This window comes from Choloepus didactylus, chromosome 19 (assembly GCF_015220235.1).
Source record: "Choloepus didactylus isolate mChoDid1 chromosome 19, mChoDid1.pri, whole genome shotgun sequence".
Classification (NCBI taxonomy): Eukaryota; Metazoa; Chordata; class Mammalia; order Pilosa; family Megalonychidae; genus Choloepus; species Choloepus didactylus.
Window position 1 is genome coordinate 57,367,210 of NC_051325.1, and position 24,370 is coordinate 57,391,579.

At 38.7% G+C, this 24,370-nt stretch overlaps 1 protein-coding gene across 1 annotated transcript in view; it reads left to right on the top strand.

Moving 5' to 3' along the window:
* Window positions 1-24,370, top strand: part of DOK5 (docking protein 5) — a 159,761-nt gene that overhangs the window by 83,924 nt on the left and 51,467 nt on the right. Inside the window, exons 3-4 of the mRNA XM_037812148.1 lie at window positions 21,886-22,000; window positions 22,084-22,203. Coding sequence (XP_037668076.1) covers window positions 21,886-22,000; window positions 22,084-22,203 — 235 coding nt within the window. The remainder of the gene's footprint in view (window positions 1-21,885; window positions 22,001-22,083; window positions 22,204-24,370) is intronic.

Below are 24,370 nucleotides of genomic sequence, written 5' to 3' on the forward strand. Positions count from 1 at the left end.
GACCTCTCTGGAGGGGTCATAGCTTCCCAAGAGGAAAGGGAGGGGCCCAGCTCTACTGCCCACCTTCCTGGAACCAGACCCCAAAGCCTGGGGGAGGAGAGCCACAGGCCACACCCTCTTACACAGGCGGTGACAGGCTGACAGGTGCACCTGCTGGGCAGAAAAGCAAGGTATATCAATCCTCTAAGAAAAACCATCAGGGAAACCAGATACTGAATATTTCCTCCTTCTGTGACTTGAGCCTGTTCTCGTCTGGGAGAACCTGATTGGGGTGGCCTGGGAGGTCAGATGCCTAGACAACAGAAAACTACAACCTACACTAAGAAAAACGAAGCTATGGCCCAGTCAAAGGAACAAACGTACACTTCAACTGAGATACAGGAATTTAAACAACTAATGCTAAATCAATTCAAAAAGTTTAGAGAATATTTCACAAAAGAGATAGAGGCTGTAAAGAAAACACTGGGCATACATAAGGCAGAAATCGAAAGTTCAAAAAAACAACTAGAAGAAACTATGGAAATGAAATTCACAACACAAGAGATGAAAGGCACAATGGAAACATACAACAGCAGATCTCAAGAGGCAGAAGAAAACACTCAAAACTGGAGAACAAAACACCTGAAAGCCTACATGCAAAGCAGCAGATGGAGAAAAGAATGAAAAAATATGAGCAGCGTCTCTGGGAACTTAAAGATGAAACAAAGTGCACGAATGTACGTATCATTGGTGTCCCAGAAGGAGAAGAGAAGGGAAAAGGGCAGAAGCAATAATAGAGGAAATAATCAATGAAAATTTCCCATCTCTTATGAAAGACATAAAATTACAGATCCAAGCAGCGCAGCGTACTCCAAACAGAATAGATCTGAATAGGCCTACGCCAAGACACTTAATTATCAGGTTATCAAATGTCAAAGACAAAGAGAGAATCCTGAAAGCAGCAAGAGAAAAGCAATCCATCACATACAAAGGAAGCTTAATAAGACTATGTGCGGATCTCTCAGCAGAAACCATGGAGGAAAGAAGGAAGTGGTGTGATATGTTTAAGATACTGAAAGAGAAAAACTGCCAACCAAGAATCCTATATCCAGCAAAGCTGTCCTTCAAATATGAGGGAGAGCTCAAAATACTTTCCAGCAAACAGACAATGAGACACTTGTTGAATAAGACACCTGCTCTACAGGAAATACTAAAGGGAGCACTACAGAGTAATAGGAGAAGACAGGAGTGCGTGGTTTGGAACACAATTTTGGGAAATGGTAGCACAGCAATGTAAGTAAACTGAACAAAGATAACTATGAATACAGTTGAGAGAGGAAGGTTGGGAGCATGTGAGACACCAGAAGAAAGGAGAAAAGATAAAGACTGGGACTGTGTAACTTGGTGAAATCTAGTGTTCAACAATTGTGATAAAATGTACAAAGATGTTCTTTTCCGAGGGGAAACAAGCAAATGTCAACCTTGCAAGGTGTTAAAAATGGGGAGGCATTGGGGGAGGGATGCAATCAATGTAAACTAGAGACTGTAACTAACAGAATCATTGTATTATGCTGCCTTTAATGTAACAAAGGCGATATACCAAGGTAAATGCAGATAAGAGGGGGGGATAGGGGAGGCATGTTAGACACTTGACATTGGTGGTGTTGTCTGACTCTTTACTTTGATTTAAGGTTACTTTTCCTTTTGCTACTTCCTAGCAGTCATTTTTTTTCCTCTTTCTTTTGCCTCTCTACCGTCTTTGACTCTCCCTCCTGCCTTGTGGAAGAAATGCAGATGCCCTTATACAGATAGTGGTGAAGGTGGTGAACACATAAATATGTGACCATACAGAGAACCATTGATTGTTTGCTTAGGATGGAATGTATGGTGTGTGAACAAAACCATCTTAAAAAAAAAATGGGTTGATGATAAAACCTCAAGGGCAATATACTGAGTGAAATAAGCCAGACACATAAGGACAAATATTGCAGGGTCTTACTGATAAGAACTAATTATAATATGTAAACTCATAGACATGAAATATATGGTACCAAGATATAGGACGAGGCTTAAGAATGAGGAGTGGTTGCTTAGTATGAGCAGAATGTTCAACTAGGATGAACTTATATGTTTGGAAATGAACAGAGGTGTTGGTAGCAAGATGTGAGAATAACTAACAGTGCCGAATGGGGTGTGAATGAGGTGGAAATGGGAAGCTCAGAGTCATATATGTCACCAGAAGGAAAGTTGGAGGTCAAAAGATGGGAATGCATAAAACTGAATTCTATGGTGGGCAATGTCCATGATTAACTGTACAAATATTAGAAAACTCTTCCATGATCCAGAACAAATGTATGACAATACAACTAGAAGTTAATAATAGATGGGCATATAGTGAAGAAATATATACCTATTGCAAACTATATACTACAGTAAGTAGTATTTCAACATTCTTTCATAAACAGTAACAAACGTACTATACCAACACTATGAGTCAACAATTGAGGGGGGTTGGTTAGGGATATGGGAGGATTCGAGTTTCCTTTTCTTTTCTTTTTTTTTTTTTCTTTTTACATCTTTCACTTTATTTCTTGTCTGGAGTAATGAAAAGGTTTTAAAAATTGAACAGAAATTAAGTGCAGTGATGGATGCACAGCTGTATGAGGGTACCAGGGGCAAGTGATTGTACACTTTGGATCTTTGGATAATTGTATGGTATCTGAACAATCCCAATAAAAATTAAAAAAAAAAAAAGTATATGAAACTGGAATAATGTCCAAAAGGGCAGGGATTTTTTTTTTTTTTTTTTTTTTTTAGCATGGTTCACTACTAGTTACCTGTGCCTGACACATAGTTTTGCACTTTTTAAAATATCAATTGAAAAAGCAATGCATATAATCAATAGAGGAAATATGGATGTCTACGTGTCATATTTTATTTAGCATCCCAGAAGAAAGCAGCACTGAACCCAGGGAAAGGAATTTTGATTTGAGGGGGAGGGGTGGGTAGTGATGGCAGCACGAAAGGCCAGCAGGGCAGGGAGATTTAAGAAGGACCCCCTCAAATGTAAAGCAAAGCAGACTGAAAAGTTCCCCCAAGAATGTGAGTCAAGGAAAGGGGAGACGGGGGACAAAGTTACCCTATTTCAGACTTTACCTGCTGGCTTTTGAAATTTAATATTCAGATCTTTAGGGAATGTGGTAAGTCACATTTTCTTTCATCTATAATAATCATTAACCAAAGTTCAAAGCATTAGAATGGAAGAATTATCTACATTAAGCCTCCAAGGCCTTGATGAGTTCCTGTAGCCAATTCATCCTCCTTAGTCTTTTAGATCTGATACATTTAGGACTAATCTCTGGAGCACGTATAAAAAGCTAGAGTGACTCTGAGATATGCATTTTTTATCTAAATGCTGTGTAATTTATGAATCTTGATAATAAAATACTGGCGTTCTAAGTAGCAGACCATGACCAGATTTCAGAGTTTATTTTAGTATAAATAAAGCAATTTCCAAAAGAAATGAGGAATTATAAATTATGCTGCTTGATCAATACAGAGATGGTGTGGCATTATGTAGCTATACCCCTATATCAATGTGTATATTTTTTAAGAGGACAGTTCCTCTTTCATTTCATTTTGAAAGATATTATTAAGAAAAAAAGTCAATTTTTCATATCTGCTGACTCTTTTTTTTAGAAGTTTTAACACAAAAATTGACTGTAGAATTTTTAAACTTAGTACCTTCCTCATTGAAACTGTAGTTAAAAATTCTCTCATGCAAAATTGGAAAATAGATATATGAATAATGCACATACCAAACAATTCATTTTTCATTTCTTGAAGTACCTCTTCCATGAAATGCTTTTCAGTTGTCAGAGATGGCTGTGAATTTGATGAACTGTACTTGCAACAATATTATGACTCCAGTGACTTTAAATGTAGTTCCTGACCTCCTTGTTAAATGCAGTCCATTCAGGAAATCAAAGGAGTTGAGTTTCTATGCATAGTTTTACTTTCGAGATGAATAATGTTTGGGAGGAAATCTAAGTCAAAGGAAGACCCTCTGTTGCATCTGAGACCAAGGCCGATGGTGTGGTGAAAGTGTGCCAGCCCCGGATTTGGGAAACCTGGATCCGAATCCTGACCTTGCCACTCTGTGTCTCCGGCAAGTTGCTTAAATTCTGTATAAAGGTGGTTTCCAGGGAAAGTTCCATCTCTCCTTCTCCATCATCACACACTGATGAGCCTGCTGGATTCAGTTCACTTTGGACCAGAAGGGCAAGCCCAGTGATTTTTCTAGAACAGCATTTCCCAAACTCTACGATAGAGAATGTAGCAAAAGAGGTTTCTGCAAGTAGCAGAGTTTGTGCTCAAAGAACTTTGGAAAGGGCACCCTGTTACATTCCCTTCCTTGAGATTCATAATCCACAGTCTCTCATCGCAGGCTTCAGGAAGCCCTAAAGTTAGGAAACTTGAGTAACTTTGAGCCACCACTTCCAAAATGAATTAGACCATGATATTATCTTTTTGTTTCTTTCTTTTAAATCATGAGTTCCATGATTTAAATTCTAAGAAACATATCTTTGGATATGCTGCTTTAGTGGTTACTAAATGCTCACTCGGTCTGTTGTTTCAACAGTGAAAATCAAGGCATGATTGTTCCTGCTTCACCAAGTAGAGTTCACCTTAGGGTTAATCTGTGAATCAAATGAGTGTTTGTGAATGTCGATAAACAGTGAAAGATTCTTTCACTGCAGTGACTAACTGCCCTTGTTACATTTGCCATTCTGCCAAACCTCTGTATGTTTATTGATTTTGCAATTTGGTCCTTCCTTACCTTGGTTCACTTTGATCTCCCAAGTCCAGTTGCAGACAATGTTCTTGATTTCTGCATAAAGAAGATTCCAGGTTCCTCACAGTCAGCTAGTGTGCTAAAAATCACCTCTCTGGAATTTCTGCTAACTTTTATCTGTGTGTGTGTACATATCATAACTTTTTCAGACTTAATGACTTACTCTTTTTTACTCAGCTTCTCCCTCCTGTAAAATATTTCTTCTTCAGATGTGACTGTCTACAGCATGTCTTTTCAGAATCTTAAAATATGTCATGGCCCCTTCTTTCAATACCCAAATACCCACTTTGGAGTCATCTCCTTGCACAGGAAACCACCAAGAGGCCCTATTCTCCAAGTCGCCTTCACTTACGCCAAGGAGATCTTCATTAAATTATAGCTAATTTCTCTGACACTCTTCCCACATGGAAATGGCCCTATAGGCACATTTCTAAGGTATAGGTAGAGTGGATAGAGAAGATTTACTGTACTACCAAATACATACTTTTTGATATAAGCACTTTTATTAGTCACAGAGGTACACGTATATGCCCGTGTGCCAAAGGCACCTGAAACTTATTCAAAACGCAATTAACTATCATTGCTACCCAAACTTGTTTCCTCTCTGGGGTTCCCTGTTTCAGCCTACAGCAGCAAACTGCCCTCTGTCATTCCAGTCGGATGCTGGGAGTCCTGCTTGACTCCACTCTCTCCCTCCCGCCCTCCCTCTCCCAGTCCATCCCGAGGTTTGCACATGCTCCTCCCCCTGCATCAGCAGACCTGCCCTTTGCTTGGCCACGTGGCAAACATTTATCAATCCCTGAAATCTCGGCTATGTCTTCATCTCCCTGTGACTCTATTCGACCCACCCGGAGTTAGTTCTGTCTGCGGGGATCCTCTGAACTAAGGGGCTGGTCACATGGAAAGCATTGATTTGTTTTTAGGTTTGCAGCAGATTCTCTCTGGTGCAGACCCATCAATCATAGCCTTTCTTCCTCAGTAACAGATCCTTGAATTTTAGTGGACACAAGGCTACGCAAAGTAAAGACCACGGTCTCCAGACCCTGCATATTGAGGGGTGGCCAGGTGACTAAATCCTGGCCAAAAAAAGGTGTGAGCAAGGGAGATGTCATGCCTTCTTCATCTCTTTCTCTCTCCTGCTGATTAGAAAGTGGAATCTGCCATCTTTGGTAAGACCATGAGTTGGATGGCATAGCAGCAACAATGTCACAATAAAAGAAGTCTGGAGGTCTCTGTTCAAGGCTAGTCCTTGCTCCCTGACACCAAAGAACATTAGGTCAGCCCTCCATACCTACCTTTGCTTTTCTTTCATTTGAGACAAATACGATCCTTAAAAATAAACTGCTTATTATCATCTTTGTAACATCCCATAATATAGTTAAACCTCTGTGCCTTTCCCATTAATATTAGAAAGTATTTCTTGACATACAACCTCATAAGATGAAAGTATAGGTGCCTCTACTCTTTGCTTCTCTTCTCCAACTTTGCTGGCTCTTCTTAACTTTTACATTATCCAACTCCAGACGATTGTTGTCTTATAGCAGTGTGGACCCACTGTTGTCACACATTCCATACTTCAAGAGAAACTGGAACTCGAGATTTTTTTAGTTGAAAACCTCTAATATTTAAGTGTAATTTTTTTTAAATACTACGCATTTCTCTGAATAGCACTGCCCTGCGAAATGCCGTTTTATATATTTTTTAAATCTCTGATTTATGTCTTGAACAAATAGTAGAAAGAGAATGTGAGCGTCTTGCCAGAAATCAACACGTGACACTAGATTTAATAGGTCTGCTATTTAAAAATGTGTAAATTACAAGTTAATCTGTCATCCTTTCTTTATTTTTGATTTACTAAGCCTCTTATTTTCTTTCAGTTATTTATATTAGTTTATGTTTATACATGAATTTTGATGAAACACATTACGAACACTTCAGCTACAATAAGTGGTTTTTCTATCAGTGGCACACATTTTTAAATGAAATATTATTTTAATAAAAAGATGCCAAGGATAAATCCATTCTTGACCTGCCCTCTGCAAGGTTACCCTAATTGTGATTGGAAGCTGAGTGCTTTTATATGCATAGAATGACAAGTTTCAAGAAACAAAATAAGGCAAAGAACAAAATAAGAGAGAGAGCATGAATATACCATGTAAAATGGTCGTGGTTGAGTCAGGGTTGGTGGTAGTGTCAACCCCATGATGTAAGATCTACTGTGGCATAAGTCACAAACATTTTATCATATGTCACCAGTGAGTTGCAGTGTACACAATTGTTTCAAAAGCTAAACATCTGGAGGATTGTTTTCTGAGACTCCCCATTACCCTTAGAATTTTGTCAAAACTGATTATCATTAGTGCAAACTACAGAGCCTTGTGTGAAATGGCTCTGGCAACATCTCAGACTGCCCTGTGCCACTAGTATCCACTTATATCAGCTTCCTTTCATTCTTATCCCACCTCAGGGCCTTTGCACCTGCTGTTCCTTTGGTCTGTAATCCTTTTCCCCGTGGCTTCTGCATGGCTTCTTCTCTTTCGGATCTCAGCTCAAATGTCGTCACCTCAAAAAGGCTCTATCAGACTATCCCCTTGAACACTGAATCACATTTCTTTATGTATTAAATTCATAGCACTTATCACTTGTCACTCATTTATTTGTACTGTTATTGAATTCTACTAGACAGTAAGCTCCAGGAAGACAGGAATCCTGTTTTGTGTTTTTGGCTCTGTATCCTCAACACCTTTCCCAGTTTATGGAACATAGTCAGCATTTATTAAATATTGTTTGAATACATGGTGGAAGGGAAAAGAGTACACCATGGGTCCTGGGTCAGACAGAATATTCGCTACCCAATGGCCTTGGGCTTGACCTTTAAATTCACTGTGCCTTAAATTCCTAATCTATAAAATGGAGGCAATGATAATAGGATTAGCCTCACACTTTGATGCAAAGATTGTTTTAAAAAGCAAGAATTTAACACTGTGCTTGACCCATTCTAAGCCCTTAGTAATAAATAATTAATACAATTCCTTTTGAAGCATACCATGCTTTTGGACAATATTATTTAGGCTGATGATTTTCCTTTTGGTTTGCATAATAGTTGATATTGAGGAATTACTCTGTTCTAGGCACTGAACAAACTAATTTAGATAAACATTAACTCAACTCCCACAATACTCCTGTGAGATGGGTACTATGATAAGCCACGTTTTAGAGATGAGGGAACTTGGAGTGAGTGAAATTGAGTAACATGCCCAAGATGACACAGTTTGCGAAGGGCTGAGTTTGAATCCAGACACCCTGGCTCCACAGCTCACGTAGCCAGCCTGTGGTACACTGCCCCCCTGGAGTGGAATCTTTACTTTACATGATATATACAGATGGGCCAATATTTAAATCGAAAATTAAAAGTAGCTGCCCTCACTGAAGCAGAAAGGGAGGGTAGAAAAGGGGAAGAGAGAGCCAGAACTTTCATCCTTACCTTGCCCTTACTTACACACCCAGAGGATTTTGCAAGGAACACATTTTGAAAACCACTCGTTTAATTCTTTTTAATTAAAACTTTTATTTTGAGATCATTGTAGATTCATATGCAGTTGTAACAAATAACACAGAAAGGTAACGTGGTTCCTTTATGCATCTTCCCTAGTGGCATCATCTTGCAAAAAACTAAAACAATATCACAACCAGGTTATTAGCATCAGTACAACCCACTGATCTTATTCAGTCTTTCCCATTTTTATTTTTACTTGTGTGTGTGTGGACTTAGTTGTGTTCAATTTTATTACCTGTAGGTTCCCGTGTCACCCTCAGTTAAGATACAGGAGTGGTCTGTCTCCACAAGAATCCCTCTTTTATAACCACACCCACACTTCCTACCCCAAAAGCACTAATCTTTTCTCCATTTCTATAATTTTGTCTTTTTGAGAATATTATATAAATGGAAATATACAGTGGGCATCGTTTTGGGATTGGCTTTATTTTGCTCAGCCTAATCCCTGTGGGGTTCATCCGGGTTTCTGTGTGGTGAATCGTGCACCCCTTTGTGTTGCTGAGTAGTGTTCACGGTGTGGATGGACTAGTTCGATACCTGTTGTTTAACCAGTCACCTGTTGAAGAACATCCATTCAGTTTTTATGTATTTAATTTACTTTAGATTAAAGGTAAAGTCCTTTTGAATTATTTACATGTGTAAACCAGTCATTCTAGGCCTATAATCTGTTATAAAACACTCATCTGGTTTATATAATTTTCTTTTCCAACCGACAATAATTTGACTAATCATTTGAAATGATTGGTTGTTCTTGCTGTTTGGAAAGAACCTCAGGATTTTTGAAGTTTAGGAAGGTTTAATCTGGTCTTTCATTGGTCTATTAGTTTTGTTTGACTTAGTAATATTCTTATGAAACACATACATGTACATAGCAAAATAAGGAGAACAAAGCGAACATAAACTTTACCCGCAAAGTTCACTGATTGTAGATGCTTTTTTTTTTTTTAACTTTCTTACTTAACATTTTACATGAATTTCTTAAAGCAAAAACAGTAGGACTTGATCACACATGTGCATGCGGAAATACTTCAATTACATGGAAGCTCTCTGCAAATGATGCCAAAAGAAAAGGTTTTTTTTTTTTAATCAAATTGGTGAAAAATTAGTTATGCTTTTGAGATATGGGAGAAATCACAGGACACTGTCAGCTGAGCAATTCTTTCCACAAGTAATTGTGTTTACAGACAATGGAAATCCACTTACCTCTTTTTTTTAATTTCTGAACATTTCTTTCTCTTTTTTTCCCTCTTCATTCTTTTTATTCTTTAATTATAAAATTCATATTTTTCCTTGTAACAAATTTAAACAATTCTTAAGTTGTATGGAATAAAATGAAAAACAAACCCACCTTGGCTTTTTGTCCCATCTCTCACAAAAGATACTAATTGTTCAATGTGTACTTTTTAGAGTTTCTTCTATGCCTATACAAGTACAAATACATTCTCACACATATGCAGATTGTATTTTCTAGAGAAAAAAATAGATTAATTCAATACCTATTATACATATTATATTTAAGGAGGCCATAAATCCTCATGTCCCCAGGAGACTCTTAGTGAGTCCTTGCATAATTTTTAGTAGCAAGTCCTTTCACACTTAAAATATTCTGGTTTAGGAGATAAATTATATGGCCACACTAATTATACTAGTTTCCTTTCCCTCACGTTTTGACTATAATTCTAAGTCAATAATTAATGGCTATGCCTCAGTAATTTAACAGCTCTGCAGTAATCTTAAAGATGGATACTTCACAATCTGTTTAACCATTCCCCAGCTGATGGACAAAAAGGCATCTAGTTTTTTGCTAATACAAATTCTGTTACAATGAACAAACTTGTGCATCCATCTTTATGCATTCATGATGATATCTTTAGATGAAAAGGTCTTAGGAATGAGATTGTCCGGTAATATCCTGCATCTTTAAAATTTTTGTAGTGACTGCCAAATTGTCTCTAGAAAGGGTATACAAAATTTCACACCCAGTGACAGCTTATGAAAGTGCCCCTAACTCCAAATTCCAGTCTTCATTAAAATTTCAGGAATAAATTTTTCAGTTTAAGTGTCTTTTTCTTATTTTGGAGGAGGCAGGGGTAGGGGAGTGGGAGCTTGTTTTAAAGGAAGACATAATGAATGGATTATTTCAGTTATTTCAAATGTTACAAATAAAGGTCCACTCTTCAGGGAGACAGTCCAAATTTATAACTCAGACAGGCGGTAGTCCAATTTATTTTAAGTGACCAAGGGTATGTAGTTATTTTTGGAGAGAATTAAGCCATCTCTGCAGCCATTGGGATGTAACTGTCTAGACTGGGTCTTGCTTAAAGAATCTTTTGTAAAATGTTTGCTTAAACTTCTGTGTTCAGGGGTCCAGAGAGGGTCCTTGTGGACAGAAATGTCTTCTGCTGGCTACCTCCCCTCTAGAACTTGAGCATGTCTCTCTCTGATTACCCATCCCCATTAATCAGCAGTACTTTTTCAGGAAAGACAATATGAAAAAGCTAAAAGTTTTGGACCACATTATACAAAGTCTTTTGGAAATTTTTAATATAAATGTTTATTAAATGTGTTAACATAAATGTTTATTAAGAGTTCAATTTTAGAGTAATCTGGAAATTCCCACAGGTGATAACAGTGTGATAATAATAATGATGGCAATGATGAGGTATTTGATTACTTTATTAGTACTTGAGAAAACAATGTGGACCCAGAAACAGATTGCTTTCATTTTACTTTTATTGTTAAAGATAACCTACAAAAATTAAGGGGTTTATGCCTCTGCTATGTTCAGTAGGATGATGACTTTAATTTTTTTTTTTTAAGAATGAAGTAATTTGATGCTTCCTCAGAGCTTTTCAATTTGCATATGCAAAGTGAATTGCTCACTTAATTCATTCAGTCCCACAAGGGGAAAAATAATTAGGATACAGCCTACAAAAGCAAGGCAGAAAATTGCCTTTTAGGTAGTGGTCTGGTTTTCACTCAGTAAACATAAATAACTCATCACCTGTAAATTACCATCAGCATAAGAGGGGGAAAATTGGAAATCAAATTCTTGTTTTCCTAAATGGGTTTCGGCATTGCAGCACACCAGAAACATATTTAATATCCCTATACAATGCCAACAAATTGCATACTTCTGATAGGAATATACCAATTCCTCAAGGGAATGTGCTTTTTTTAAATCTGATTTTATTACTCTTCCCTTAAAACATCAGAAGAAATTTCAACAATTTCTCTGTCTAGTTCCAAAATAATCCATTTGGAAAATTGAATTATGTAATTTGTAATTGTTTTCCAAATTCTTCCTGCAAAGCTATATTGGTAGCAAATTAAACTTTTAATGTATGACCACTTTGCTAATCACTGGCTGTTAAACATTTATTTCAATGAATACTGTCATTTATGATGAATAAGACATCTGGAGTATGGCTTTAAACAGCCAAATTAATTTGGCAGTCCTTTTTTGGGGAATTCCTAATCGGATGACACACTTAAAGATTTGTCAGAAACTTAAAAGAGTATTGAGTATTTCTTTCCTTTGCTCAGGTCATAGTAATTTGTTTATTGATACTCAGCAAACTAGAAACTAGGAACTGCATAGCAATTAAGTAGCTCTAAATCCCTCCCCAGCTCTTCATTGTCCCCTGTTGCAGCCTAAGTTGTGTCTGGGTCATTTATTGTCCTCTCTCTGTAGGGTTCTCCTAAACATCACCGCCTTGTCTCAAGTCATGCTCCCATCCTTCCTGTGGTGAAGGCTGCTGTGTATAGTCATGCTGGCCATGAACTGCTCGGCTCCAGGGAGGATATTCTCATACGTTCCATGTGAATAGCACTTTTTAGAGTTGTATGAGGCTTGGGCCTTATTCGTTGTGTACTTTTATTACAGCAGGGTTTCTCAACCTCAGCACTATGGATATTTTGGACCAGTTAATTCTCGGCTGTGGGGCTGTCCTGTGTATTGTAGGATGTTCAGCTGCATCCCTGGCTTCCATCTGCCAAATGGCAGTAGCGATCATGCTAGTCATGTCAACCAAAAATATCTCCAGACTTTGCCTAATGTCCGCTGAGGGCAAAATCTCCCTCGCTTGGAGCCACTGGCCTACAGACTAATGCAAAGGTGTGCTTTTCCTGATGGTCACACACAAGGCCCTTGAGCATCTAGCCCTGACCTAACTGCTCCAACCTTACACTGTGGCTGTTTGTAGTTGCCCCTTCCTCAACCATCACCCTTCCCTGTTTCTATCATGCCAAACTCGGTCATTTCATGACTTTGCAAAATTAGTTTCTTTTGCCTAGAAATTCACCTCTGCTTTGTTTGTCTCATAAATGCTTGCTCATCCTTTAAGACCTAACTTAGGAGTAACAAGGCCAAATAGTAAGTGATGGCCTCTCTGAGCCTATTCTGTGTATTCATTTGGTGGTATTTGGTGGCATAATAAACAGGACTCAAGACTACCCACATTTGATTTCTAGTGCTGCTACTTGCTTGCTGTGTGAACAAGTCAACCTCTTTAGGCCAACATTCTTACATGTAAAATGGGACTATAATAGTGCCATGTAGTTATGAAGGTTGTGGAGAAACTGAATAACATAATCTATATAAAAATGCTCAGAACTCAATGCCTGGCACATAATTAAGAACAGAATAACATTAGCTACTGTAGTTACTGTTGTTGTTACTGCCTGTGGTGGTTTGAAACTGTATGTACCCCAGAAAAACATGTTCTTAAAGTTAATCCAATCCAATGGGTGTGGAGCCATTGTAAGTAGGGCCTTTTGATGAGGCTACTTCAGTTAACATGTGACCCACCTCATTCAGGATGGGTCATAATCCTCTTACTGGAGTCCTTTATAAAAGTAATGAACACACACACACACAGAGAGCAGAGAAAGCCACAGAAACAAGAAACTGAAAGCAAGGAAACCTGGAAGAGAAGGGAGGGACCAGCAGATGCCGCCATGTGCCTTGCCATGTGGTAGAAGAGCCAAGGATCACCAGCAGCCAGTCTTTGGGAAGAAAGCATCACCTTGTTGTTGTCTTGATTTGGACATTTTCCTGGCCTCAAACTATAAGCTAATAAATTCCCATTGTTTAAGCAAAACCATTTCATGGTATCTGCTTTGAGCAGCCCAGGAAACTAAAACACTATCCAATCACAGTGTCCATTGTATAAGGGTCTACAAATGGCCCACACTCAAGGCTGTCAGCTCTTTTTGTAGGTCCAGAAGCCTTCACGAGCTTGATGAATGACATTACTTGCTTCTTCCCTTTGTGAGGTTCTGCCGTACTTGTGTAGACTTGGTCTCATCAATCATTCTCTGGAGTCAACCCTCCTGGAGTCAAATCCTGGTCATGATTGTGTCACCCTGGGCATGTCGGTGACCTTCACTCTGCCTCAGTCTCCTTGTCTTTAATATGGAGATGATGGCAAGGTCCATCCCAGGAGGTAGTACATTCACTCAGCAAGCTCTTATTGAAGTTCTACCCCATGTGAGGCAAAGCTCTTGGCACTGGAGATCCGGCAGTAAACAAAGCCCACAACCTCCTGACCCTACCCTAGTGCAGAAGAAACAGACGTAAAGGAAATGTCTAAGTAAAATATAGTGTGCTGGTGACTGATAAATGCTAGGGATAAAATTAAAGCAGGAAAAAGTGATCAAAGTATGGAATCAGAATGCTGCAGACTTAAATAGAGTAGTGGGAGATGGTGTCATTGAGAAGATATTATTTGAGGAAAATCCTGAAGGTTGAATGGGAGTGAGTCATGGGAATATCTAGACAAAGAATGTTTTCAAGCAAAGGATGAACAAGTTCAGTCTCCAAGTGGAGCATGTGTTTGCTTGGTGGGTATAACAAGAATATGTGGCTGAAATGGGCTTCAGTGAGACTTTCAAAATAAGGAAAACAAAACATTGTGCGTTTGACTTTATTTCAGTTGAGTCGGGACTCTTCAATATCATGCCCTGTGCATCACAATATGGCTGTATTACAAAGAGGAATGTAGTAGCACTCTGAAAATTCCAAAAAACAAAACCTGTCCCCTAGAGAAGCAGGACATAGGTAGAGATGTCACAGGGCAGCTTTATTTCTTCTAGCTTAAGAAAGAGAGCCATTTCTTTTAGAGGAACTCTTAGGATATGGTAGGAAAACACACAGTTGGAATATATTGGAGAAAAGTGAATCAAAGTTTGTTCAGACTGACTTTCAGGCAGCACCATCCAACATGATCACGTGCCGGTGCCAAAAAGCACACCACCAACAACGTAGCCTTCTGTCCTTTCCTGCGTTGATCCAGGAAGGGCAAGCCAGCCCGCCTTCGCCATCTGCCGTGAGTCTCTGTTGAGGGAAGGATGCTGCGATGCGTGGGAAGTTTGGAAGGCCCTGCTAAAGGTGATGTGCAAGTGCCACCAGAGGCTTGAGAAGCAAAGAATTGCCAATATCTCTTCCCAACAGGCTCTAGAGGTGTAATCTAAATGGTCCAAATGTCCACCTGTGAAGGATTCACCTGCTAAATAAGGACGGTTAGAACTTCCAGTTATGTTAACAGTTAACTGATTGTCTCTGCTGAAACGCCCACAAAGGGATGGATGATGATATCAAGTCATAGTGGCGTGATTCTCTTTCCAAGTACGTTTCCTGAGGCTGTACAACAGCTGACCAGTCAACAAGCCTGGGCTAAAAAAGGTGAGAGATGTCCAAGCAGATAAGGAATATGCGGTGGGTACTTCTAAATCACTGAATTTGCTTGCCTGATTAAATGCAATAGCTACACGTTTCTAAAACAGAAAATGAACAATAATAGTGATTTTAGTAATAATCTGGAGCCATACTTCCAGATTACTTTAGTATAAAGCAGTTTGGAGGCGGAGACAGTAAAATCATGAACACAAAATTCAGAAAAGCAGAGGGCAGAAAGCAGAAAATATATTTTATGGATGCATTAAGATGTCAGTTAAAATAATTAATTTAAATTAACCTAACATCTATATTAGAAGATAATGGCTTAGATTGGATAAAAATATAATAAAATAATCTGACTTTATGCTTCTTAAAATCAGTTAAAAGATCCCTACAAAAGATATACCAAAAATGAAGGGAAAGCAAAAATAAAATAAAATGGGCATTCATACAATGGAAGACTACACAGAAAACAAAACTTCCTATGCAACGGCATGCATGAATCTCACAGAAGTGATATTAAGTGAAAGACAGAAAAAGGTACATACAATACCGTTCCATTTATATAAAAAGTTTTTAAAAAAGGGAGAACTAATCGATGGTGACGGAGATCTGATTAGTGGTTTCATATGTGGGCAATGTTGACCAGAAAGGAGTGGTATTGGCTTAAATTTTGTTACATTTCCATCTGGGTGGTCGCTGTACATATCAGCCTCCAATGGACTGTAGATGAAGGTTTCTGTTTTTTACTCTATGTGCTCGATCCACAGAACCTGATATTCAAATCTGTGTGTTGGTTATCTCAGGAAAAATTTCACTTAGCCAGTAGTCCAGATACCACATAGCAGGTGGTTTTGAAAAGCTGAGTTTTCTTCAAGATTTTAAGGTCCAACTAGGAAAGATGTGTTTAGTACAGACTAAACTTTATGAATTGACATATGTTTATTTTTACTTAGGAATTAAGATGTCTATTCCTTTTTCTCTTTCTCCAAAATTTGTAAATTTGCTTTAAACATGTAGTTTACAACATGCAGGAAAATCCTTTAATATATTTGGCCCCCAATCAATTTGTATTTTTAGTTTTATTCATTTCTTCATGCATTCATTCATTCATTCTTTGTTTTTTTTTCAGGACCACATACTATAGAGTGTATATTAGGAAAACCTACACATATAGAAGGCATGAGTTGTGCCTCCACCCCTCCTTTCTAACTATGAAATCATAATTAATTTATTTGATTCTCATTGTATTCATCCTTATAGTGGCTTCAGTAATAGTACCAATGATGTTATATCAGCCAGAGAATTTAGTATCGCATTGCAACCATTTGATAGTCTGTGATTCCTTCTAGAGATGTGGATTTATGACTGTTACTTTGGGAAGGAGGAGCTCAAGGAGTGAGGAACTATCTAACTAAAGGTTCATTTGCATCTTTTACTTGGAGGTGGCATAACAGCCCATGTTCTATTGGCCAAAGCAAGTCACATGGCCAAGCCCAAAGTCAAAAGGACTGAAGTATGCTCCACGTACAGGAAAGAGTAACAAGGGTGGGGAGGGAATGAATGGTGGCGAAAAATAATTCAATCTATGATAGAGAGCAAAGGACACTGTGAGCTGCAGATTTTGCCTTTGGTCTGATCTTAAAAACCTCTAAGTCCTACAGAGAGAGAGAGAAAATCATTTTTGCAAAGTCGTCCTTACTGAATCCTTTACAAACTCCATGCTTAGTTGCATACTTTATATATAAGAGAATTTCCTATTTAGTCTTCATTATCATACCAGCTGAATTTTCCAGAAGCCGATACCTTCTGTGAAATTTGCGTTAACTCAGGATGATTTCTGTAACAAAGGAATGACCCCAAGACGTGTGCAATCAGGTTAAACCTGAAGCTAGCTGGGTTTTAGAAAGTAAATACCCAGTTTCTGGAGAAAACCAAGCTTTCCAAAGGTTGTAATATTGTCATTTTCAGTAGACTGTACAAATGATTCTGGTCTTCTTTGACAGCTACAGATTTTAGCTCTTTATTTCAAGAGAAAGATCTCTGAAGTCTACAAGCTTAAATATAATCCTGGGAAAGAAAAGGAAGGGCAAGAGATGGCAGGCTCACAGGACTGATTTAAGAGTAACCTAGATGGGAGCATCCCAGAAAGTACACAGAAGTCATTTCGATTTTTCCTCTGTGGTCTGCTGTTGTTTTAGCGTGGAAATCATATAAAAGGGTAGGTAAAATTATTTAAATTATATTTTTATACCATTTTGAATGATAAAATTTGACTTCTTACATATTTTTTGGCTAAATATCAAAACCCTTGTTAATAATGGAAATTTGTAACTCTCTTTGGAACTGTATTTTTGTCCCTTAAATCGTAATTCTCTGACATGTTTCAGATTTTGGTCATGAGAATTGAAATGCATTATTGTTTTCTTACCAGGGAAATGCAATTGTGAAATGGATGAAATAGGCAAAAGGAAAACAAATGGTCCTATTCAGATGGGTGACCTTTGGGATTTTAAGTGGGAACCAAATCTTTACCACATTTCTATTGAAATCTACTGTCATGTCTCTGTCAAGCAAATGAGAGTCGTTCCTGGGGGCTGTGTGACCTTTAGATCAATTGGTTATCCCTTGGGCTGTTAACTCAGTAAGAAATGACAAGAAATGTTATGTCAGTTTCATAATAATAATATTTTCAGCAGGACAGATTTATTTCCTAATTTTTAGTCGTTTTTCCTTTAGTCATTAATGTTTTCTGCTATACTCAGTATACTACTATTATTTATTTAATATTTTGCTTTAAATCAACTCACTTTCTGGTTTAAATAACTTCATTATAGAAGAAGGCTTTATAACTACCATCACTAGAAAGCCAGAATCAATTGCCGTGAACAGAAATTAACATTAAGAAAGAAACACAATGGGAAGAAAATAATGTTTTTAAATTCTGGCTACCTTTGTTGCCTGCCAGCAATCTTGCGAACCAGCTCCATCTTTTTAAAAGCAGTTTTGTAAGTGTTAAAGACTTACTCTTTGATATAAGCAGAATTCCTTAGATTGAAAAAGGGAATAGCTTTTTAACTAAGTGAAATATTGTGTATGTGAACCAGCTAAAATCATCTCATGTACATGGAAAATCCATCTCACACACCATCCCCAACTTTGTGATTCACTGAAATGTGGGAAAACCATTTTGGAAAAAAGAGGACTGGAGTGGGTTCTGCACCAAATATATATATATTCCCTGCATTGTTTTGGGTCACTTTGCATCTTGAAACATTGTTCCATATCTAAGGGGAATAATCATACCTCACTAGTTTATAATGAGGAGCAAATCATATAATGTGTGTACATGAAATCCTTGATAAATTGGACAGTGTTAATCAGATTTAAGGAGGTGTTATGTTAGGAATCGTTGTCAGGAAAAGCATTATGGCTTCAGAGTAGGGGCGATTGTTCAGAAAGTAAGGCTGGTAAAACAGCCACATTTCTGGCTAGGTTATTAGGACTAGAAACAGAATAGGTAGTCCATGCAAGGAGGCAATGCTTTTCCCTCAGTTTTATGTGGCTTGGTAAGATCTCTGCAAATGTGAGTTGTCATAATTATCACGTTAGCATGTATGTTGATGAAGGCTCTGGTGTGGATTAGTGTACATCTTAACTCTTGAAAGTAAGGGTTGTGTGTGCATGGGCCTGTGTATGTGTGTGTGCGTGTGAGCTTATGTGCATGCATGTGCGAGTGTGTGTGTGCATGTGAGCTTATGTGCATGCAAGTGTGTGTGTGTGCATGTGAGCTTATGTGCATGCATGTACGAGTGTGTGTGTGCATGTTCACGTTCACAGGTGTCCTCACTGAGATGTAATTCTGAGGCAGAGACAGAGACTGGCTTTAGGACCTGTTTGTCCTTTGGCGTGGAAAACCATCACCTGCCTTGCTCTGGGAATACTCCCTCCCCACTGAGCCCTGAGCAAGGGTGTCGGGTTACTTATTACCTAAACCAGTTTTCGAAATGGGCAGTTGTGTTCTGACTCAGACAGTTCCCCCACCATTTTCTGACTGCATCTGGTGACTTACTCCTTCTTGTCCTTAATGGGTATGGAATGAAGGGACATAGTTCAAAGTCATCAGCTGAGTTTCAGCCTGGGGTGCATGACTCTTAGATAATGCCTTAGCAGAAGGGTCAGAATAAAGCCTGGGGTACATGCACCTGACTTCTGCCCCTAAGAGAAACCACACTGAAAGAAAGAGTTCCTCAAATGGGAGATGAGGTCAAGGATCAAAGACTCTGGACTCAAATTTTTAAGTCATTAGTGTTTCTAGAGGGTAGAGGCTTTAGCGTTAGGTTGCCTTGTTCAGAGCTTTTAGCTGTCAACTTGAGCATGTGACAACCTTCCTTAGCCTCAGTTTTCTCATCTGGAGAAAGGTGATAATAATAGTATCTATCTCAGGGTTTTGTTTTGTGTGTGTGTGTGTGTGTGTGTGTGCAGATAAATGATTCATTCTATATAAATACACTAAGCATGGTGTGTGGTGTATTATATTATGGTGGGGGTTCAATAAATGTTGGCTTTCAGTATGATTGTTTTTCATTTATTCAGTGCATCAGTAAACTATTGCTAGGAGACTCGAGACTAACTTGGAGTTAGACAAATAAACAGGTTAATTACAACAACAGGTAGTAGTTTAGAGCTTCATGGAATGTATATGGGAGCATAGAAAAGGGGCAAGTAATTCAGATTGAAGTCAGAGCAGTATTTCTGGAGGAAGAGGGTTTTAAAGGATAAGTGGGATTTCCCCAGAGAAAAAAGAGGCAGGAAAGAGAGGCATTCACCTTGGGGAAGCACCCTGGAGGTAAATTTTTGGGTGAGTTTCCTCTTTTGTTCATTAAATCCACATATATGTATTGAGTTCCTAAAGTGTGAAGATGCAACGGTGAGCAAAAAACCCATGTCTCTGCTCTGTGGAACTTTCCCTCTAGAGGCAAACAGGAACTGAGCATGAACAAAACCCCACAGAGCCAGAGGAGGGCTGTAGGGGAAAGGTATGGGATACCATCAGATTGTGTAGCCCTGAGACCCCTGTTAGATTTGGCAGGGAGGGAGGCCCTCAGGGCCTCTGCAGGTAAGGTTTAAACTAGGACCGGAAGGAGGTGAATGAGAGTGATGTCAGGAGAGGGCGGGGAAGGCTCTGTGCCAGGAGAATTATGGTACCTTCTGGAACCTGAATCGAGTGTGGCTGGGACGTGGGCAGCCTGACGAAGAGCTGCAGTGGGGTGGCTCAGGAAATGGCTACGGGGAGGAACACAAGTGCAATAGGAAATCGCCGAAGTCTTCTGTTCTATTCATAGAAATGCCAGAATCAGATCTGTGATTGGAAAAGGTCATTCTGGCTGCTGTGTGGACAGTGAATTAAAGGGAATTAGAGAATTAAGTTGGAAGTGGAGAAATCAGTAAGTCATTGTGGTGAGATGATACTGGCTGTTAGGGTGGTGGCACAAAAATAAATAAGCAAAAGAAAATCAACTGTTGTTTATGGTGAATCTGAGAGACTTGGTGAAGGTGGAGTATAAGATATGGGATGTGGATTCACTGGCTTTAGCCAGCTTCTGAGGAGCATGTATGATATTTCATGCCAAGAAATGTGCATTTATACTATAAAAGGAGCCTGTGGAAGTTCAGAAGCAGGGAAATGAAATAATCAGAAGTATGCACAAAAGGTATTTATTTCTCTCCCACCTCCTTCTTGAACCAAGCATTTACTGAATTTAATATAGATGGGAGAACTCTTACAACATAACTGAAGGCAAAGATTGATGGGAGGTGCCCTTTTTTTTTCCTTTCTTTTTTTGGATATTAGCACAGAGGAGATATACTACGGGGAGGTTAAACTTGCCAATGTGAAATACCTATTTATCTTGTAAATACTCTACCCTGAATCCAGCTAAGCTTCTCTCTTGCAGGCCCCCAGTACCACACCTGAAGGATGGTCATTTCAGAAACACCCAATGAGCTAATACCCTCTGTGGGGGGGTGGGGAGCAGTTCACAGCAGGGCGACAGGGATTAAGGGAGAGGGAGATAAGATGGTTGAACTGGGATAGTTTTCCCTACTAATCTGCTCTGAAGAAGGTGCAGAGTCCTCAGACTCCAAAGCAGAAACCCCACAACAAACGAGAAGCTAGGAGTCAGTCAGAGAGAGGGGAGGAAATAGTTCACAAATCAAATTCCCTACCAACTATCTGTTGAAATATCTGGTTTGAACCCAAAGGGAAGGGCCATTTTGGTAACTTCTGCATTCTGTCTCTGACTGGCCAAGAGTGAGAGAAACTGTTTATGAATTGGATCACTCTTTCCTTTTCTTCCTCGGGGTTGCATTTAAGACCCTCACGCTGGGAGTCCTCTGAAGGGGTGGGTTATTTGGAGGCTTTTCCAGAAGCTGAGAAAGATGGGGACATTGGGGGTGGACACAGAGCTGAGAACAGTGTAAAAGCTAGAGTCTTTTTGTGGGGGGTAGAAAACTAAAACAAACAAGAAAAACTAAAACAAGTTTTGTACCTCTATGAAGTTTTGCCTCTGTGCCACTTAATATGTTTCAGGAAATTTAATAAGGAATGGCAATTTGTTAACCTTCCTTGCTGTGTATTAAGATCAACACAAAATTCAGCTAAACAGATTTCGAAATCACAGACACTTTTCCATCAAGTTGTGTCCATGTGTGATGCACCCTCCCGCTTTCTGTGTCTCGCCTTTGTGTGGTGCCATTTCCAGTTGTAGTCCATTCAGGGAGTGGGATCAAAACTTCTAATCGCTCATTTTTCAGGTCACGGAACTCAACAATGTGAAGAATGTAGCAAGACTGCCAAAGAGCACCAAGAAACACGCCATAGGGATTTATTTCAATGATGACACCTCTAAGACCTTCGCATGTGAATCAGGTTTGTCCGAGGCCGTGGGAGCCTGAGCTTTTAGCCTTTAGCTTGTGCTGTGCATACAGTTAACGTTTTGGACTTTTCCGCAGATCTTGAGGCTGATGAATGGTGCAAAGTACTCCAGATGGAGTGTGTTGGGACACGGATCAGTGACATCAGCCTCGGAGAACCCGACTTACTGGCTACTGGTGTTGAGAGAGAACAGAATGGTACGTACAGAAAATTCTCTCTCCATCTCTCTTTTTAAACTGGCTTTGCTTTTATATCATAAAACAGAAGGTGTCTTCATGTTAAAATGTAGAAGTTATGAAAATATATAAAGAAGTAATAATAACATTTAATCTCACCTCATTCTGTTTTAACATTTCATTGTATTTCTTTTCTTAAGATTTTTTTCAATGCAAAATATGGATGTATCTGTGTCAATATGAGTTAGAGATTTAGGGGAACCTACAGCCTGGCAGTTCTGGTGGTAGACGCTTTACCTGCATTAGATTAGTTTTTAAAATTAAACATTAATTTAATTTCATAACAGCCCGAGGGCATAGGCACTATTACATCTCCCATTTTACAGATAAGGAAACTGAAACTTCAAGGAGAGAAATAGCTGATTAGTGTTCGATTCCATATTATACCCTTGGGCCTGTATTTACAGTATATGGATTTTTTCTTTTTCACCTAAAATTTTTTTGAAGGCTTTCCCAAAGCTTTTAATAGAATCCCAACTTCATGAATATTGAAACAGATTTAAGTCCACATAAATATATGATTTTTTTTTTTAACTGAACTACTAAAGCCAACCATTTGCACTAAACACTCAACCTGGGAATAAAGGAATAGATCATTTAAAATAATAATGACCAAAATATTCATGAGCAATTCTGCAAACCCAGTGCTGGCTTATATAGTGAGCCCAGAGGCGAGGAATCAATTCTGTCTCCAAACAACCTTGACGAATGAGGATTGGATCACTGAGTTTGTCGATTGACTTGATCTATGAGAACGTATCATAGCCAAAGGATCTGGGATCATCTGGCTTGATTACACACCCTGCAGGGGTAGAACTGTACTGACCCTTTCATGGGAGCATTCTCCAACTGCTGATAAAGAAAATACTTTCCCTCCCAGCTGGAACGATGTCGTCCTGGCTCGTTCACAGTCTGTGAGTATTTTGGATGCACTGTATCTGCCATAATGCATCTCCCTGGAAGTGTTAGTAACTGAAACCTAGAAGTGCTGGCTGATTCTGAGGGCCCTCTTAGCGGACTGTGAAATTGAGCTACAGAGAGGTTAAGTCATTTACCGAGGGTCCCACAACCAAGCCCCAGGCTCCTCTTCCTTCAGTGCTCCTCCTGGGACACCAAATCACAGTGCCCCAGGGACAGAGGGACAGCCCCATAGTGCCTCACAGGCTGATGCCTATGAAGCCAAACATAAAGACGAAAATGTGGTGGGTTTTGATTTTTTTTTTTTTTTCAGCCTAGAGTGCTTAGATCAGGACTTGTTTTCCCAGATCATACTAGCAAAGTAGTATGTTGCTAGGGTTCAAAACTGAATTCAGGAAATAGCCCTATGAGGAGTTACCTTTGCTTTGTCCATTTTCTGTGCCTCAGTATCATCTTCCATTAAATGGGAATAAGAATATCGCTGATATATGACTACTGGGGGTTATTGTGAAACTCAACTATGTCTTTTAAGGCACTTTAAAAATATTGATTTGTATAACTTCAAGTCATTGTAATTAAAATGGTCACTACCACCACTGCTGTTGCCGTTGTCATTTTTGAGCAAGGTGGGGTTATAGAAGAATTTATAAGCACGTTGGTAATAGTCTTTCTTAAATTTCATGTAATGAAGATAGTCTTCCATACTTGGTCCAGAACTCTTGAGGGGAAATTTGCTCCATTGAATATACTCTTAAAATAATAGTTACTAGAAAACAGAAAATATTTGGTTATTGGGTTTGAAATAACAGAAATTTTGAATAGTAGGTGCACAAACACAATTTTGACATTCTTATTCTAAAATATTTTGAAAATTCTAATATAATTATCTTGTTATTAAAACAATTAGAACACCACTAATTTAAAATTATTAGTGCAACACTGTTTTGTTTGATATAGTCAATCTACCATGATGATCTATAGGTATAAATATATTCGTTATAGTAATTTTTTTGTTCATATATCATTTAAAGAGTTTAACTCTGTAACTTCTTTAATTAATGAATTTTCTAGAAATGTAACAGAAATACTGTGACTGTATTTGTTGGGATGAAAATTTGGTTGCAGTAATCAGCCAAGAATTTTATATTGAGTAATCTTGGTTAAATTTTAACAAATCATCCATATAAACAAATGAATAATTCTTCCCAGT